The 19,122-nt window shown below is 37.3% G+C and overlaps 1 protein-coding gene across 2 annotated transcripts in view; it reads left to right on the plus strand.

Annotated features, from left to right (window-relative positions):
- The first annotated feature begins 40 nt into the window (after positions 1 to 40).
- The window catches only part of LOC115453340 (vinculin), a 39,412-nt gene continuing 20,330 nt past the window's right edge, over positions 41 to 19,122 (plus strand). For both annotated transcript variants that reach the window (XM_037438909.1, XM_037438914.1), the window contains exons 1-4: positions 41 to 213; positions 17,590 to 17,697; positions 18,165 to 18,311; positions 18,803 to 18,908. In XM_037438909.1, the coding sequence (XP_037294806.1) occupies positions 17,612 to 17,697; positions 18,165 to 18,311; positions 18,803 to 18,908 (339 nt within the window). In that variant the 5' untranslated portion in view covers positions 41 to 213; positions 17,590 to 17,611. The remainder of the gene's footprint in view (positions 214 to 17,589; positions 17,698 to 18,164; positions 18,312 to 18,802; positions 18,909 to 19,122) is intronic.

Here is a 19,122-nt window from a genome sequence, read left to right on the forward strand (position 1 = left end):
TAAGTATATCAGCACGGCGCAGCCCTACGTGCCCCTCTAGCCGGTTAGTATTTTTCTGTGTGTCTCGTCTTTCGGTTGTGTTATTTTTATTTTGTGAATTTGTGATTAACACCGTTTAGTTGTGTACGTATGTTTAAGTGATAATTAATAGTCAAAATGCCTGTGTTTCACACTAAAATCATCGAGAGTATTCTAGATCCGGTCGCTCAACAGGTGAGTGAAGGAATTGTAAATTACTAAATATTATTTTTAGCTTGTTCCAGTTAGATGTAGGTGTAAATTTTTATTGTTTACATCACGTTTACTTTAAAATTACTTTGTGATTATGTCATCGACGTGTCGATATTGTATCTCACTGTTGTCTGTTAGCTGATTGCATTTTCTTCGTAACGTAACCTTGAAGAATAGGGGTTAAGATGCAGAGATTCGTCAGATGACCAATGAGAGAGGCTGGAAAGTGATTCATCCATTTTGAATCTTATTGGAATTGTTAATCGGTTGTTTTTAGGGTCCGAAGTAATGTAAGGTCATTTCTATTTAGGTTTGAAACTATACATTGTGTACATATGTGTCATGCCTGTGAGGGAATTGTTCTGCCGTTGTTTATAAAGTACCTACACGACTTTTTTAAGAAATATGTGTGTCAACTGATTGTTCTGCAGACACTTTTTACCATATATGTTGTATAAAACTTGTCATGAAATGAAGCCACATACATGAGGTAACATATATTGTACTTTATTATTGGTTAATTGATATAAAACCGTAAAGCCTTAATACTAAGGTCTGAAATGTCATAATCCATGTTTCCCAATTATGCATGATAGAAAAAAATATCAGCTCAGTGTAAGAAGTGATCACATCTGATAATTAGTTACCAACTCATTGGCTATACTTGAGACACCACTAAGCGAATATCTACCATGAAATACCTTCTTTATTATATTAGTATAGATTGCATATTTGATTTCAATAAAAAAAATAACAGAAGGTTATCAGCCTTAATAAGTATAAAATCAATTGTTAGTTGAACAAACTTTATTTTGGGAGGTGGATGGAGATTTATCTCCTAAAAGCACCCCTCTGAGCTACACCTTAGATGTAGCTAACAAACTACCAAACTAATAACATTTTGTAATTCGTAAAATTGCAGATCTATTTGTTTACATTCCTGCTGCTCTTATTTTATGATATAGTGTATGTTTAGTAATAAATTTTGTAATAGCTTTAACACTTTTATAATAGTAAACAGTCAAGAACATTCTACATTGGTATCTAAACATTTCAGAATGCAGTGAATTAGAATGTCAGTGGATTTTGTTTAAATGTCAATGACTTGTTTATTAAATCTGGGACAAAACACTCTCATATACTAGTTTATGTTTATACATTCCACCTTAATTTGATGTACAATAAAGTGTTAAATAATAATAGTAACATATCATACAACAAAAGTAACAGAGTGGCCACCTTGAGATAATGCAAAGCGGAAAATAAGTGGGCAACTTAGACAGCGGTCTAATGATCTAAAGAAGTTTGCTGGTCCATTGTGGATGAGAACAGCAAAGGACATGGGAAAATGGCAAATGCTCTAAATACAACTAAAACTTAAAGTTAAAAAACATTAACTCTCTTTGTAGTGATAAAGGCTTTTTGAATTTTGAATATAACAATGGCCTTCTAGTTAATAATACTATCCCACTGCTAGGTACAGACGTCCTGTACTAAGAGCATTTAGGCTGTTTACCACCATACTAATATGAACTTATTTGGTATCTTTAATAGACTGCAAGTTATATTATTATTTCAGTTTGTAATTTAACACATTATAGTAGCATGCTGTGGCAATTTACCATAAACTAGAAAATTCAATTTACTACTTCCATTCAATTTAATGACTTGAAACAATTTATTGGTCTATGAATGAGCAATAAATGAATCATCATACTCAATGGTATTATTGATGGTGACAAGCGGACAAAGTCCACAAGGGATTAGTCAAAGCTCTGGGTTGCTAATAAATTTGTAAGATATAAGCTGTAAGGCAAGCATTTTTGTATGAAACTATTGGTCAGTGTAGGTAGTTAAGCAAATTTTTATGGTATAAGAAGTCTTCATTGTAATAAGTGACATTATACATATAGACATTGATGTTATACTGTAGTGTAAAATCTTAATAGATCCCTTAAATCTTGTTTTCAAAATGGAATGTTAATTGCCTTCTAATTCCTGAGATTTCGAAATATTATGTGTATTGTATTTTAGTGACTATTTTAACACTTAAATATTATCCTGTTAATTACATACATACACAAGGACTGATTCAGCTTTTAAGTAATGGGAGTGTCATATTATAGACAGTCAGGACAGACACCAAATCGATTAACATAATGATTTTCCACTTAAATTAAATAACAGAGTGAAATTATCCATGTCAGTCACATGTATTACCTATCATAAAAAATATTTATTTTATTAAATTTATTAATGTAAGTCATTAAAAAATTATTAGTAGTCCCTAGAGGGTTATGACCACAATAAAACCTCCGAGATTTGTCCTTGTACATACAACTGTAAACTTAACATACACAGTATTGTTTATACATTCCTTTGCATACAATATGTTATGCAATTAGTTCAGCTTGTTTCCAACCACAAAGATTATGTTGAATCAATCAGCTGCAATCTAATTGTGTAATGTGTCTGAATTACGAAATCTTTAATTCTGATATCTTGTCCAGTAGTAAACTACTATGCAGTTTAATATTGTAATGCACAAGTTTGTAAAGCAGTTTTGTTTAGAAGTAAATACCACTGAATGGATTTGTATCAAAATTAGCACAGACTGGGCCTTTATTTAACATATTGGCTACATTTTAAACCAGAAAAATTCACAATCTAGGAAATTTTGTTAAACCTAGTAATGTATAAAAAATATGTGTTTGTTCATTAACCTGTAGAAACAATAAGTCAGTTTCCAAACAATCGAACTTTGCTTTTATTTAATATTCACACACCCGTGATGGTAACATCCTCTAAGAGATATGGTCTAGGAAAAGTTGTTTTCAAAAAACCATCAGATCAGTTTGGTCTGAAACATGTCTGGAACCCAGGATCTTCCGTTTCACACTCCAGTCTTTTACAATGCTAGTACTACAGAATAAAATAAATATAATTGTCAATTATAACCTGTAGGAACAATAAATGTCTGTCTTTGAAGACAGTCAAGCTTTGTTCTGCAGATGATTTAATTTCATTGGTCCGCTAAAAGCTTTATATTCAGTTAATATCACGGTTTATTAGTTCACGCCTCGTTAATTTTGGCGTTATGTGCTACTGACCTTCAGAGATTTATAATGCTTACATCTGGATTGTAGATGTTTTTGTAATGTGTGATTTACTCTTTTTTTTATGACTGTATATTATGAAAATGTCAATTTGTGTGACACTGTATTTATTGAGTCGTTACAATCGAACTTTGGACTTCTCGATACCATAATTTCGAGACCTAGGAGACGTGAAATGTGTCGTATACCTACACCAGCTTTTGCTTGCAATTTCGTCCGCGTGAAGGAGTTTTCCAAGATAGTAAGTAGCCTATAACCTTCCCAAGGTGGTAAACTATCGCCATACGAAATTACATAAAAATCAGTTCAGTAGATTTGGAGTAAATCGATAACACACAGACAGACAGAAAAGAGGACCTGAATACCTGAGGAGTTCTCTAGGAAGTTTGAGGGTGTGTGAAGTTTACCAATCCGCGCTAAGTCAGTGTGGTGGACTATGGCCTAATCCCTCTAAGCAGTAGGGGAGGTCCGTGCAACAGTGGGACAGTTTGTAATACAGGGCCGATATTATTATTATATAAACTGATACAAATATCAATGACCATTAAACCTCAAAAAAACAGAAACATGTTCTTTATGTTATGGATTTGAGTTAAAAAATAATACAACTCGGATTTGACATAGCCGCCCGTCGGCTTGGCACGCTATTTTCGGCGCCATTGGTCATTCGGCCCTCTGTCTTATGCCCTCAGTCTTCCGTCCTCACACTCTGGAAGGTTACAGAGATTGTACTCTTAAATATTATTACATCGTACTGTATGAAAAGGTATAGGAACACTCGCGTATAGTTGGTAGCAAGCCTTATTTCCAATGAAGAGTTATAATACTCTAGCGATTCCAGACTGGGGTTTTTAATAATTTATTATTATAACAAATTAACAGTCGTACTTATAAACTCGTCTTACGTTTTAATCAATTGCTTTGCCACCAATTACCAATACTTATAAACTTGTTTTAGCGTTAAGAGATGGTTAAGCATTGCTTACATATCTGTCAAATTTAAACATCGTCGGTGATTAAAAGTTTAAGGGCAGACTTGTCAACACGTAAGTAATTATAGCTTTGCGTAATTTTTATAAGTAAGACTGTAAATGCTTACATAATACGTATAAAGAGCTGAAAAGAATACAAAAGTCGTCAGTGAACATCACATATTGGCTTCAAAAAGGCATAACCGGTTAGCTTCGGCTTTCAACCAGAAGCCGCACTAAAAACATTTACTCAGACAAAAAGGTACGAATTATAAACCTTAAATAAATATTGTTATTTTAATCCCCCACGTGCAGTAATATAATTCGCAACCGAAGCTACATTCATTTACTTTCACTTTGGAAGGAGGCAAGTACACTGACTCGGAGCTGTGTGTTGATAGTCATTTGTACCTATACAAATATGTTTTGACAAATATCCTATTTATATCCGAAGGGGTAGGCAGATGTGCAAGTAGGGCATTTACTCTTTACTTGTGTTCCATCTCATGTTGGGGGCGAGCCTATGGCCAAATCGAGGACAAATTCCAGACCCCGAGGAGAAAAACCCAATATCACTTTGTCCTACCCGGGATTCGATCCTGCGTCCTCAGAGCTATATCGTACCGCGCACAGTACAACTACGCTACCGACACAGTCTTATTAGTCCGATAGTTTACTATTAAAAAAATATAGCTAAGTAAAATATGTTTATTCGCTCATTATATCATCCCAAGTTTTAATAAATTCTTTTAAATATGTTGATTAACGATTTATTTAAAAAGTCGTCTCTAATCCCCAACTTCGTGTTTACAGTACCTAAGAAATAATCCAATAGACTATCGAAATAAGTCATTTGTAATCATGCGAAATAAACTTTAATCTGATTGGTCCGTTTGAAGTTTAGTAATTTAGATTCAAAAAGCAAGGGTACACTTCCATTGGTCCTTACATATGAAATTGGCGTTTTGTCGTACTGGCCACTTCGATCTGATATCTCTTTAGTTAAAAATTCTAAATTCAAATTTATAAATGCATTGTAACTGGTACATTTGAGTTTCGAAAACAGTCATTTTTTAGTAATATCGACCTTTCCTCAATAACGTCTAACCTAAGCTAAAGCTTATACAAAGTAGGGTCAGCACCGGAGAATCTAGATCGATCGGAAGTACAGTCAGCAATAGAATCTAGAACAAACTCGGTACTAGCTACATTAATATTCTGATCTCGTAGCGTATGCAAATAGAGTATGGAAAATCATTTGTAAACATCGACTTCGACAAATATTTATTGCCTATTGAAGCTGAATTAAACATGCTAACGGTACTGAATTGTTTATTAAGAAGTGTATCTGCATTATATAATAGCAACAAGTGGACGTTAGTTTGGCAAAACCAAGACTTGGGTAATCATGTAGGCAACATTTTTATCTTCGAAAAGTGCACAGTGGGACTTTAATTCCCAGAAAGATATTTTTCATTAAAATAGTAAAAAATACGCTTGTGGCTCGTCTAATGGTAAATAATACATCTGCCAATATACGATACGAATACCGCGTAGAACTTTATATTAAGCATAATTATAAAGCATCAAAATTACAAACACACAAATATAGTAATACCAGCTTTGTATTAAATACTGTCTCACTGCTGAGCATAGGCCTCTACTACTGACATGGCTTAGGCCTTAGTCCACCACGCTGGCCTAGTGCGGGTTGGCAAAGTCACATACCCTAAAAATATAGTAAAGATTTATTAAAGCCAAATTTACAAGATATGGCACTATACATCCAAGTGCATTTTATTGCGATAAAAATATTAAGTTTCAAGTATCGTGAGGAGCTTTTGGTATAACAAAGCGCTCTTTATACATCGTGTTTAAAGTGTCAATAAACGATGATAGCTTATCAACAGCCCTCTGTGCGTTGTCATTCATAAATCCTTAACATATACCAGGCTTCTTGACGCTGTGAGTGATGCTGTGGAGCGAGGAGTCGTGAGTTCATGAAATGTTTGTCATCTTAAGATTCGGATATGGGCGTGGGACGGGAGGTTATTGTTGTAATTTTTTTTTTATAGTGGGGAACAGCACTGGTGCGGAATTTAGGCCACTTGGTGTTAAGTGATTGATTAATCTAATGTTCGGATGACCACGACACTAGATTTGTATGTTAGTGTGGTGGTATTGTAGGATCTTTGGGCGAATTTAATTAACAAGTATTTGGGTGTTGTTACAACCAGCGTAACATGATCTTCTTATCATAAGGCAGAAGAAAAGCTCATCAAATTCCGTTCAGCCCTTTCGAAATCAGAAACGAAAATAGACGGATATTTTACCTTGTTCCATGATTTTCAGGTCGTTTTTATTAGTTTTTATGTCTATTTCGGAACATCGAGTGTATAGAATTTCATTCAAACATTTCCATGAAAGCGAGCTAACTTACTCGTTCCAAAATTGCACTTCTCATTTTACTAAACATCTGTTACCATTTAAATACACCAGCATACTATAAATTACTAGTGTTTCCCAACTCGAGACCGGATCGATAGAGTGCAGTTAATTCCAGTGATATCTAAATATAGACTGGAGACACTGCAGAGTGTGCTGTTACAAATGTCTGCCCTTTCGCAAAGTGATTTAGTGCTGCAGTTACACACTGGGATAGTGGATGGGCGAGCGTTGTTGGATAGCGACTTACATTCAACAAATTTTGTGTTTGTACATGTTTAAGTTTGCCACAACCATTTTTCTTATTTCGTCAAGCAGGTGTGACTGTTTCGGAAGTGTGCGAAGGAAGAAATAACTCGTGTTCTTTCCTTTAGTTATATGTTGAATTTTGTTGATGGACAACGCGCAAACGCGATGACAATATACTCGTATAGTAGAAAATCAGTTATAATAGCACGTTCCAGTGGGGCTCGGTGCAGCACCAACTATATAGTTTGGCAACTGACGCGCCAATTTGTCTTGATAGTTGAATAAAATCTTACTCAATTTCGCTACGTCTAAATAGCCCTACTGTTGAAGTAGATGTATATTTCTTTTTGTTGCCTTAGAAGGCAAACGAGCAAGCGGTCCGCTTAATGGTAAGCAGCATTCAGCGCCCATGGACTTTGCAATGCCAGAGGCATAAGGAAGCCGTTGCCTAATTTTGATTTCCCTCATTTACCAAGACGTTTTTGTCTAATTTGGAAACAACAGCTAGTTCTCTGAGCGCTAAATCTTCAATTTCTCTACAACTTACATGCACTCGCAAGGCACTGTCCCAGTGTAATCTCCACCTAGTAATACCACGAGACGTCTGATAGGTGACTAACTGCTGTTCATGCGATGTGAACTTCACTACAGACAGGAAACCGACTGTCTTTGCATATTTATTGGCCGTAAGTGACTCTGTAAATGTATGTGAATTGTGTGACGTCACGATGTTAATTATGTATTCGATGTTGCGGGGTATTTAATATGTAGCTGAGCGATTTATTGATCCAACGTATTTGGGTTGTGCGATGTGTAGTTTTGATTGAGTTCAATTCTCGGGTTGGTTTTTTGAAGATCATATTTCATGAAGGTGAGAGTTAGTTAGAATTTTGAAAATTATATTAACACTATAATGCCTCGGTGCACGTGAGATCATAACATCGCTAGAAGTAAAGGCCATTGACCAACAATGGACAGCTCAATACATGAGATTATAACTAAGAAATATTATAGTTCTATGGGTGGATGACAGTGGGTACATTCCATCAAAATAAAATATTGCATTAATGCACACACCCGAAATGTTCTGATAATGGAAGCAGAAGATAATGATTTGATAACACGCTGATTAAAGTTAATGAGCGATGATACGGTTCATGGAAATTGGCGACGATCATGGCCAAAAACATGAAGCTTTTCAGAGCCACGCGTGCTGGATTGCGGAACCACAAACTGGTGGTGCGAGACTAGGCCATTGTGGGGAACTAAAGTCTAAACATTATGTAGGATACCGACGCTACTTTGATTAAAATAAAAAGAAATATCACCGACTACAGAAACACATTCACAAATTCTTCACTAACCAACCGACCAGTATGGTCTGTCAATGCTCAGTGTTCTTATAGCAAAAACTACCCTCACAAAAATATTTTTATTCTCACATTTAGGCCGCGATAATTTCATGTCTGACGAAGGATAATCATCTCTCGTCAATCGACTCTGAACCCTAATCCGCTTACCATCAAGAGAGGGTTCACTTTGCCGTTCTCATATAAAAAAATATAAAGGGTTGTTCGCAGTGGAATAAGGTATAATATAGGGCTGGCATTATTAGTAATATAATCTTTATGAACAGTCACAGAATGAATAAAAACACCATGAAACGACCGCTGTAAATAACGTCAAGGTCCAGGTGTTATGTCACGGTGTTACGGTTTGGAGGTCGTATCATATTTTTAAAAACAATGCGATGTTCGCGTTGAAGGACATTGGCCTTTGTAATTAGTTTTGTGTGATGACTGATGTATTTTATAGGATAGGAAATGAGCCCTAACGAGCTAGTAAGTCGCTTGATGTAACCTAAATGACCTGATGTTTCTTTTTGTATCGGATCCCGCAGTCGACGCTAGGGGATACCTGTGAATGGGATATTGGAATTTGGAATCCCTCGGCTTAGGACTGCAAGGTCCTGGAGGAACGTTGAGAGGGGATACCCTGGTATCTTCTTCGGAGAAGAAAATGTGAGGGAAGGAGACGGAACCCTCTTCGGATGGGAGGAGGGGAGAAGGCCAGGAAATGTTCTCGAGCCCTCATAGGTCTCAATGTGAATTAGCAACCACGAGGTATGCATACTTTACTGTGTGCCTAGGACAGCGACAAACGTCCCCCGTGAATGGGCGTGCATTTGGTGTGGAGCCCAAGCGCACAAGAATTATCTCCATGGGAGAGGGGGAACATGTGATGTTAACCAGCCTTTAACTTACTGTCAGAAGTATCTTTAATGCTACCAGCTATAAAGAGAATTGGGAAAGATGTGGGGTGTTTGGGTCACCGGAAACTTTACTTATTATGTGACGGGCAACAGAGAGTGCACTTCACATTGGATTGCCTGTAGGGCAGTGGTACAGACCCGGCAAAAAATGTAATGTTTTAAAATTATTAATTTGTATAATTTAATAATTTCTGGTAGAATTGTATCATTAACTTTTTGGATTAGACCGCGACTACAAAGTGCTGCAATGCCTTTGAAACGTCGAGAGAAGAATAAGATTAAAATCTGCGATAATATCCGTTGAATTAGTTTCACATTGTCTAACATTCGTGCAAACGTGCGAAATCGTAAAACATCACCGGCACTGTATAAATGTAAACAAGCACTGTAGTAACAATAGTGTGGCCTGACGGGAAGAATGCACGGGCCGTCGGATTCAGGGGCTTCTCAATTTTATAAAATTACCAAGTTTTTTGAGTATTGGATCAAAAAGGTCGCCAGAAAATTTGTGTAGGTTTATATTTTTCATATTTGGGTTAATTCGATAAATTTATCATGAATGTATTGGGCCAGAAAAAGTCGTGACAATTTGGGTACAGATTTTTCATGTTTAGAATAATCGATTCATTTTCCACAAATCCTTAGGATGTAGGCACGTCACTATAAACAATTGATTCCTGGTTTATGGCTAGATCCATTTGTTTATATCCCTAGTATAAAACAATCGAATATATTAGACAAATCATGGTTCATAAAGATTGCACGCGATGCTCCAAAGCAAGTACGAGCGAACACCACTCATCTAATTTTACGCGATGATTCAGTTCGGTTTTCGCGCCGGCACCAATCCTCCAACAGAGTTTAAATAGAAACAAACATTTCGTAACTTTTGTTATTTTGATGCTGTCAAAAATCCAACGAGGAAGCGGCGTGTGCCAACCGGTAAGGGCCATTTGGGATGTTAGTTCCGCTGCGGTTGTGGATTGTTAATCTACGCGAATGTTATAAAGGTAAGGTTTGGGAATATTGAAGTCTGTATAGGGAGCGGCGATAGCCTAGTTGAGTGTGAAACGGACTGCCGAGACGAATGTCTGCAGGTTTAAATCCCACGGGCATACAGCTCTGACTTTTCTAATAATTATGTGTGTATTTTTTATGAATTATCGTTTGCTTTAACTGTGCAGGAAATCATTGTGAGGAAACCTGCGTGCCTCAAAAGTCCTCTATAAGAATTTAGTGGGTGTGTGAAGTCTACCAAACCGCCCTAGGCTAGCGTGGTGGACTAAGGCTTAAGCCCTCTCAGTAGTAGAGGACATCCGTACCCAGCTGTGGTACAGTATATAATAGAGGGCTTATATTATTGTATACGTAGTCTTATGATAGCTACACCGGAGATGATATTAGTATCCGGACATTTTTCTGTGGTCTTCAACGAACTCCGGAGATTATCTGGCAAAATGTTAATGTAGTAAAGCTTACATTGCAACCAAAAAAAGGTCGCCAGTTTTCTTTGTCACTGGCTTCTGGTGAGCTAAGGCCAAGACGTAAATTATGAGTATCGGGAGATTTTGAAAAAATCCGGTTCTTCAAATCTATGTCCTCCTGAGTTTCTTCGGTATTCTTGTATCCGGAGCGAAGCCAAAACGACGAGGCAAGCGAGTCGTTAGTCTGGTGGTAAATAGTCATAAACAGTAGCAACATCACCCCTAATGTCTCCAAGGCACCGTACTGCGCAAGTCACCCTGAGGTATTAGATAAGTTTCCCAATGCCCAGTTATTGGCTGTACTGTTCTTCATGAGAAAACAAGCATGGAAACGTTTGCTGGCCTAACAGGGTCTCGATATAAAAGATCTAGTGCAATCTAGTCATAACTGGCTACAGACTAGGTCAGGTCTCTTAAGGCTATTAAAATTTTAGAATAGGCAAATTACCCACTGTGTTCTATTAAACGTAATTGATGGGAAGTTGTTAGTTGCATATGCATGCAGCGACGGGGATGCAAGTCGTCTCGTGATTCAAGAATATTTGTAAGAGAAATCGAAATCAAGATGGTTTTGTGGCATAGATCTGTATGCCCTGTCGACAGTTGTCAGAATTATTCCGGCTTGACATTGTTTTTTTTTTCTGGTGTAATTTCTGGTTTATATACTGGTAGTAGGTGGTAGGTTTTTGCTACCAAGCACCAGTGTGTAGTCACTGTTGTATTCCGGAGTGAAGAACATTGTAGCCAGTTTAACTACTGCGAGCGCACTGGCATACCAAACAATACTTTGTAATTAAAGGGTTTGGATTGTTTTTCTATTGCTTATGTGCGGTCGTGTCTCTTATCATCAGTTATTTTAATTGGTTTATTATTGCCTAGTAAGTGATGTGGATTGCAATCGACCATAAGTCCCAGTCAACAATTGTTTTTACATCAAATAATATGAATAGTACCTAAACTGTGTTTTAACTAAATAACCGCTTCCAAGAAATGATAATAATTTAAGAACTTGGTACTTGTGTGTTCAAATAAACATAAAGAATTACGACTCAACATGTTTACCGACGTGTGCGTCATCTTTATTGACCTGTTCACACGTACCCTTATCAGCTAGGTACTGCGTGACATCATAAAACACGTCATCTACGCATCCTTTATTACATACATGCATAGTATCACGCATCTATCCCGTAAGGGTAGGCAGAGACTATGAATTGCCACTTTTTCACGATTCCACTGCTCCGCTTTTTTGACCTGAGTTTTATTAAGAATGTCAGATATTTGAACACTTGAAGGTTCGGTGCGACCGACCCCTACCGGCTCCTTCATTTACTGGATTATTCTTTAATGAAGTTGTATAAGTTTATTTGTGGCGACGATAGCTGTTTGGACCGGAATTAGTATCGAAGCGAAGGTCCACAAGTTCAAAAAGACGCAAAACATGCACCTGTGCCTTTCCTAAAGACATCTGTGTATTGTTTATCAATTACCGTTTGCTTTTGAGGTATAGGGAAACATGGTGAGGAAACCTAAGGAATTCTACATTATAATTTGAGGGTATGTGAAGTTGCCAACCCGCATTAGGCCAGCGTGGTGGACTGAGGCCGCATCCTTCTCGTTAGTAGAAGCGACCCGTGCCGCGTAGTGGGCTGACTGCTGACTGTGGTGACTATAATAAAGGGCTGGTATTATTACTATAAGAAATTTGTTGATGGAGCAGGGACGAATGCCTAAATTATTTGTTGTAAACATTAGTAATGTAGTGATGTGTAATTAGCTCAGTTAATAAAGGCTATTTTATATTATTTATTTACACTCATAAACATCTTTGGGTCGGAAGCATCATTTGTTGAATTTGGAGATAATATTTTGTTGATGGAAAACTAACACGTAGAACGAAACGAAACATGGAAACCAACTCAGCTGTAATTTAGTTTTGAGAGATAGTGATACTTCATTCAATATGCAAATCGACTATAGGAGCCTTTAAGTTGCTTAAAATGGACATTTACGACTGCATTCGACAAACTTTTCTTGCTAAAGACACACTAATAAAATCTCTGACATATCAATGAAGGCAGTAAAAGTGCTGAACTTGGCCATTAAAATGTGGTCGCCATATGGTGCGTCGCCCACGCGTGGGCCGGCCGAGGACTTATTTGTAAAGTATCGATGATGTAACGGAGTCTGTCAAGTGTAATTAATATGTTTTGAGCAAGTTGAAAAGTGGTATTGGTTTTTTCTACTTAGTATCAGTCTCGAGTCTGGAATTTGTGCCTGGTATGGCGATAGGTTCCTTCTCTATTATGGATGGAATAAGCATCTCAAATGTAATGTACTAGTATCGCCCTTGCCTACCCCGTCAGGGATAAGGCGTGAGTGTATAGGTCATTTCATTCACCAAGACGCGCCCCACCACTTTTTGGACGGGGTGTTGTGGCATAGAGGTACTGATCCAAGCCTCTGCCTCGACGTTACCCATGGTAGCGTTCGTGTGCACCCTTCTGCTCATGCTCACTGTGAGCTAGTAGGGAAAGTAGTGTGGCGTGTCATGGTGGATGAAATTATCTAAAATGTAAGATCTACCACGGTATTTTCACGAAGATAAGACAACACGGCCGTGTTACGAGTTTGTAGTGTCGTAGAAAATAAGGCTCCAAATTGGTTGATAAGTAACATTTTGAATACAGTTTTCCTTTAAACGATTTTTGAAGGATGAAATGAGATTAAGACGGGTTTTTAAAAATGTCAAATAACTTCTGATTAATCACATTACTGTCGATCCTATGTTATGATCGTAAACAAAATTACATCTCGTTAACAAGAGCATACGTCAAACATTCTACCGCATAGGAATCAATGAAAGCTGCAAGTCGGGCGCGTGGTGCAGCGAGATGAAAGTTAGTGGATCAAGGGCAGCAGAGACGCGCCGGGCCGCCGAGGTCGCATCGCATGCCGTCTACTACTTATTATAGTTACTGCACATAGACATACGTGGCTTGCCTCTGATGTAGGTGGTTAATTGGAAACTGGTGATCAACTTTTAGCCTAATATGTATGTGTAGGAATTATAATTTATTGTGTATTTATTAAAAATGTTGAACTTCTATTTAAGTAAGTCAGTCAGGTATTCCTTATAACGTCTCTGGATGACGAGCGCCATGCAGTGCCTTCCATCTAGAGTTTGGTAGTTCCTATTTCTTCTGTCTGTTGGTATTGCTCCGTTGAATGCCATTTCATTTGTTAAAATACTCAACATGAAAACGAGCATCTTTTAAATCAAATAAACTAAAACAATAAAAGCAAATTAAAAATCGGTTCAGTCTTTTGGGAGTAACATCCATGCGTTAATTTATACCACCCCTCTTTTTGCGCTGAGGGTAAAAATGTATCTCGAAGCAAACAATTTTCACATTTATTCTATTCAGATTTAAAGGCTAAATTCAACAATACATGTTACACGATGACAACAGCAAAAATATCCATTATTTACCCAAACAGTAACTTAAATGTCATATTAGACCACCCCTAGTAGAAATGTCGCGCCCTTTGCACCACGCCCCTGGGCGAGGCCCCTCGGGCGCTTTCTGTAAGTCACGCCAGACGTCTTTACGATAAGCGCTTATGGTTATTGGGGTGTGTTGGGCCATGTTTGGATACCGTGATTGTGTTTGATCAAATGTTTGTATTTGGGTGGGTTATTAATGAAGTTTTTATGGTATAGGCTAGTAAATTAGAAAGGGGGTCTCTTGATGTTATCTTCACTGTAAGGATCATAGATGTGGAAATAGATATAAGAAGAAATAAGGGGGCACTGCGGTTAATAAGGGAAAGGCAAAGGAATTAGGAGAGGGAGCAAATGGATAAGTTATTTACAATACTCAAAATAGCAAGTTGTGTCTTGATCAGATTTTTATGAGACGGTGTTAGTACAGGAGTAATCTTGGACGGTGAAACCAATCTATTGTCTTAACATTGAATTCGTATATTAATTTGTTACTTAGCCTAGCTGACAATTTAAGTTACTACTTTAAAGTCTTTTAAAAGCATCGAGCATCAAGTAGTACTCGCCTTGTTGGTTCATTTTTTTTATTTATTAGTGGGAGATACGACCGCGCATAAACAGTAGAAACAGCATCCAATGCTCTAAAATACAAAGTATTGTTTGGTATTCCAATGCGCTTGCTATCCTGAGACATGTGATGTTAAGTCTTATTATGTCCAGTAGTTACCCTGGTTACAATGCCCTTCAAACTGAAACACAACAGTGACTATACACTTCTACTTCTCTCACATATGAGAGACCTACCACCAGTAAACCAATCATGTCGACAAATACACGTTACTACATTAAAATTCAAGACAAATAGATTTCAACATTAATTTTAATGTAAAATCAAGCCCAATACAATACTAGTCGATGACAACACGTACCAATATGGTAAGCGCCAGTACGCCCACTTGGCTGCGTACACGCAACACTCCATACAAGGAGAGGTAACGTGCCGCACTGTGGTATCCATTCATGATTTTTTGTCTTCAACTTTTTTAATGATGTCAATACCATGATAGTAATCTATTTGTTGTAGGCAATATTGTTATCGTTCAAGTACCTATATGTTAGTATTAAAGATGTATAGAAATCTGTACCGACTACTGAAGGAATTCCAACGGCTACCTAACTATAAGACCTACGCTATGCTATTACATACAAATAACTACAAACCAGCATTACTATTGCATAAGTGTTATTATTCTGTAAAAGATTTTCTGAATGATGATAGATTAATTTAATGTATAACATTGAAATAGTAAGTAATATTTTATATAAAAAAAAAACTATCATTAATTTGTAAATGTTTCCTTATGTAATAAGAAGTTATTTCTTTAATATTACTATAAGAGACTATTCATCATTACACATTCATCGGAACTTGTAAATTATATTACCATCCTATGTTTTGTACCTACATTCAATGCAAATAAAAGATTATGGTTATGATTATGATTACGTTGTCTGTATGTATGATATTTATAGAGGCTTCTAGTTTTTTTAGTGTTTTAAAAGGCAAAGGAACAAGCGGTCCGCCTGGTGGTGAGAAGCACCTGTCCCTCTAATACTAAACAATGTCAGAGGCAAAGCCAAGCCGTTGCCTACTGGAAGGTTTTTATATGCATAAGATTCAAGATGAACATAAAGGTGAAACAAGGCCGAGTTCGAAATTAAAAAAACGCGAGGGGTTGACTGTTTCGATGCTAAAAGATTAGACATCGGAACCGTTGCCAAATTCATTGACGATGGCTATTAGAAGTGCAGCCTTCTTAAATGTTTTTTAAAAGAGATTTGTTCCGTTTATTGACGGTGAATTTATTACTTGGCAAGTCATAGCTCGTTTTATACGACAAATGAGTAATCCATCCCAGGGTAATGATCCTACATTTATAAATATTCGTGCACAATACATAAACATTGAAATTCGTGATGTAGAAAATAAAGGAACCACGGAAATCGGTCTACAATTTTTGGAGTAATCTGTGTAAAACATTTAAAAAACATACGAATTTATAATCTTCTTTTTTCGAAATCGATTAAAAAGAACAAGAGTTCCTAAATATGTGCTGATTTGTTACTTTATATTTTATAAGGACACGGCGAAGTGACTCCAATGTATCTGATGGTAAGTGGAGTGGGGTCCAATAGAATGACAATTGACGAGAGATGCCGACTCCTCGACAGTGGAGACAATTATGCCGGCCTGTTAGGACAAAATACATAGAATGATCTCGGAACGGGACACACTTACGTTGGCCGCTGGCGGGTTTTATCACCCTGTAAGCGGTGCCCCTATTCAAATCTATACTATTATATAAAGCTGAAGAGTTTGTTTGTTTGTTTGTTTGTTTGAACGCGCTAATCTCAGGAACTACCGGTCCAATCCGAAAAATTCTTTTTGCATTGGATAGCCCTTTGTTCGTGGAGTGCTATAGGCTATATATCATCACGCTATACCCAATAGGAGCGGAGCAGTAATGGCTGATCTCAGGAACTACCGGTCCAAACTGAAAAATTATTTTTGCGTTGGATAGCCCTTTGTTTGTGGAGTGCTATAGGCTATATATCATCACGCTATACCCAATAGAAGCGGAGCAGTAATGGCTAATCTCAGGAACTACCAGTCCAAACTGAAAAATTCTTTTTGCGTTGGATAGTACTTAGTTCGTGGAATGCTATAGGCTATATATCATCACGCTATACCCAATAGGAGCGGAGCAGTAATGGCTAATCTCAGGAACTACCGATTCGAACTAAAAAATTCTTTTTTGTGTTGAATAGTCCTTTGTTTGTGGAGTGCTCAAAGTTATATATCATCACGCTATGACCAATATGGAGCGGAGCAGTAATGAAACATGTTGCAAAAACGGGGAAAATTATTAGTTTTGAGAGCTTCCGTTGCCTGCGCTGCTTAAACGGTTAAAGTTATGCAACAATGATGTATGACGGGATTGTTCCACTTAAAAAGTTCTAAAAAATATATTATAAAACAAAAGTCCCCCGCTGCATCTGTCTGCCTGAACGTGTTAAACTCAAAAACTACCCAACGTATTAAGATGAAATTTGGTATGGAGACAGTTTGAGACCCTGGGAAGAACATAGGCTCCCGGGAAACTACTACTTTTATAACGGAAAACTTTAGCCTGAAAAACTTTATAACGCGGGCGGAGCCGCGGGCAAAAGCTAGTATAAAATATATCTCTCCACCAGCAACTATCCAATCCTACTAGCTAACTTGGTATTTAGATGTTTTAATTATCGCTTGCAGGTCTCCCGGCTGGTGATTCTGCATGAAGAGGCAGAAGATGGCAACGCAATGCCGGACCTGGCGCGGCCCGTGCAGGCCGTGTCTCTCGCCGTCAACAACCTCGTCAAGGTATGAAGCGCTTTACATTGAATATTTAATAGCACTACTTCAAGAGGTGTTGTAACATTTTCTTCAATAGATACTCAAAGAAGACGGAGATAATGTTTTATTGAGCGTCTGTTGCTTGAAAGTGGTCTTCATTGGTGCTGAAGTAAATGTACAAAGAACTCTTAGGGCCTTTTTCACAAGTTTCAAGTAAATGGTATTTAGCAGTTGTCGTATTAAACAGCTAATATAGATAGTGTTAATTTTATTACCATTTGGAGCATAGATTAAATTGACTTTTGTATTTAGTTGGCTTGTATATTTATATCACAAATAGCCATTACTCAGAAGTTGTGAACATTGAACTCTATAAGATCTTCAAAAATATCTAATAATGGCCTAATACTTAACCATAATCAGATTTGTTCATAAATTATTATTATTCTGACACGTATTGCAATCTGTTAATATGAAGACTCCGGTACTCGCAGGTTGGTCACGAGACGATCGAGTCGTCTGACGACGCGATGCTGCGACAGGACATGCCGGGCGCGCTGCACCGCGTCGAGACCGCCGCCACGCTCCTACAGCAGGCGTCCGACATGCTGCGCGCCGACCCTTACTCAGGACCTTGCCAGGTAACCTGCGGCAGTGTATGTGATAAAACTTACGGAGTGATAATTGATTTGATACTCTTGGGTATGTGACAAAACTGGCGGCGTGATAGTTGGTATACTATTTGATACTCTTTGTGCCCTATTTAGGATTTAAAACAGATTGTCTGGTAAAATAGATATTGTCGAGTAATCAATGTTGGTAACATCCCGCGGTAGAATATGTAACAAGACTTGCGGACTGATAGTTGAGCAATCTTTGTACCCTATTTAGGATTTAAAACAGATTGTCTGGTAAAAATAAACACTGTAAATCAATCAACGTTGTATGCCAAGGATATTGAAATTATTAGAATTACTTAGTATCCTCTATTTGAAAATTCAGAGTAATAATGATATGCCAATTACAACGTTATCAACCAAAATCCTGGCCTTACTAGTTTTTAAGCAATGTTCTTAAACGCACTCGTCTTGTTAGTATAAATAAAAATATAATACTGATGCTAATCCTACAGGAAAAAGCTGATAGAAGGCTCCCGCGGCATCTTGCAAGGCACGTCCGCTCTTCTTCTTTGCTTCGACGAGTCGGAAGTCAGGAAAATTGTGAAAGAATGTAAAAAGGTACATTTAAGTTAACCTAACTTTTATTTTATTAGAAGAGGTTGAAATACCCTTAAACTTTTTAACAAAACCAGTATTTAGTGTTTTTTCTAGTTTTATATTTAGATCATGTTAACTGGATTTAAAAAAAGTTTCATGTATGTATTTACTGTGGCATACTCAGTAGACATCAGTTATCATCTTTATGGCTCCATAGAATGGAAGAAATGCGTTT

The sequence above is a fragment of the Manduca sexta genome, chromosome 3, assembly GCF_014839805.1.
Source record: "Manduca sexta isolate Smith_Timp_Sample1 chromosome 3, JHU_Msex_v1.0, whole genome shotgun sequence".
Lineage (NCBI taxonomy): Eukaryota > Metazoa > Arthropoda > Insecta > Lepidoptera > Sphingidae > Manduca > Manduca sexta.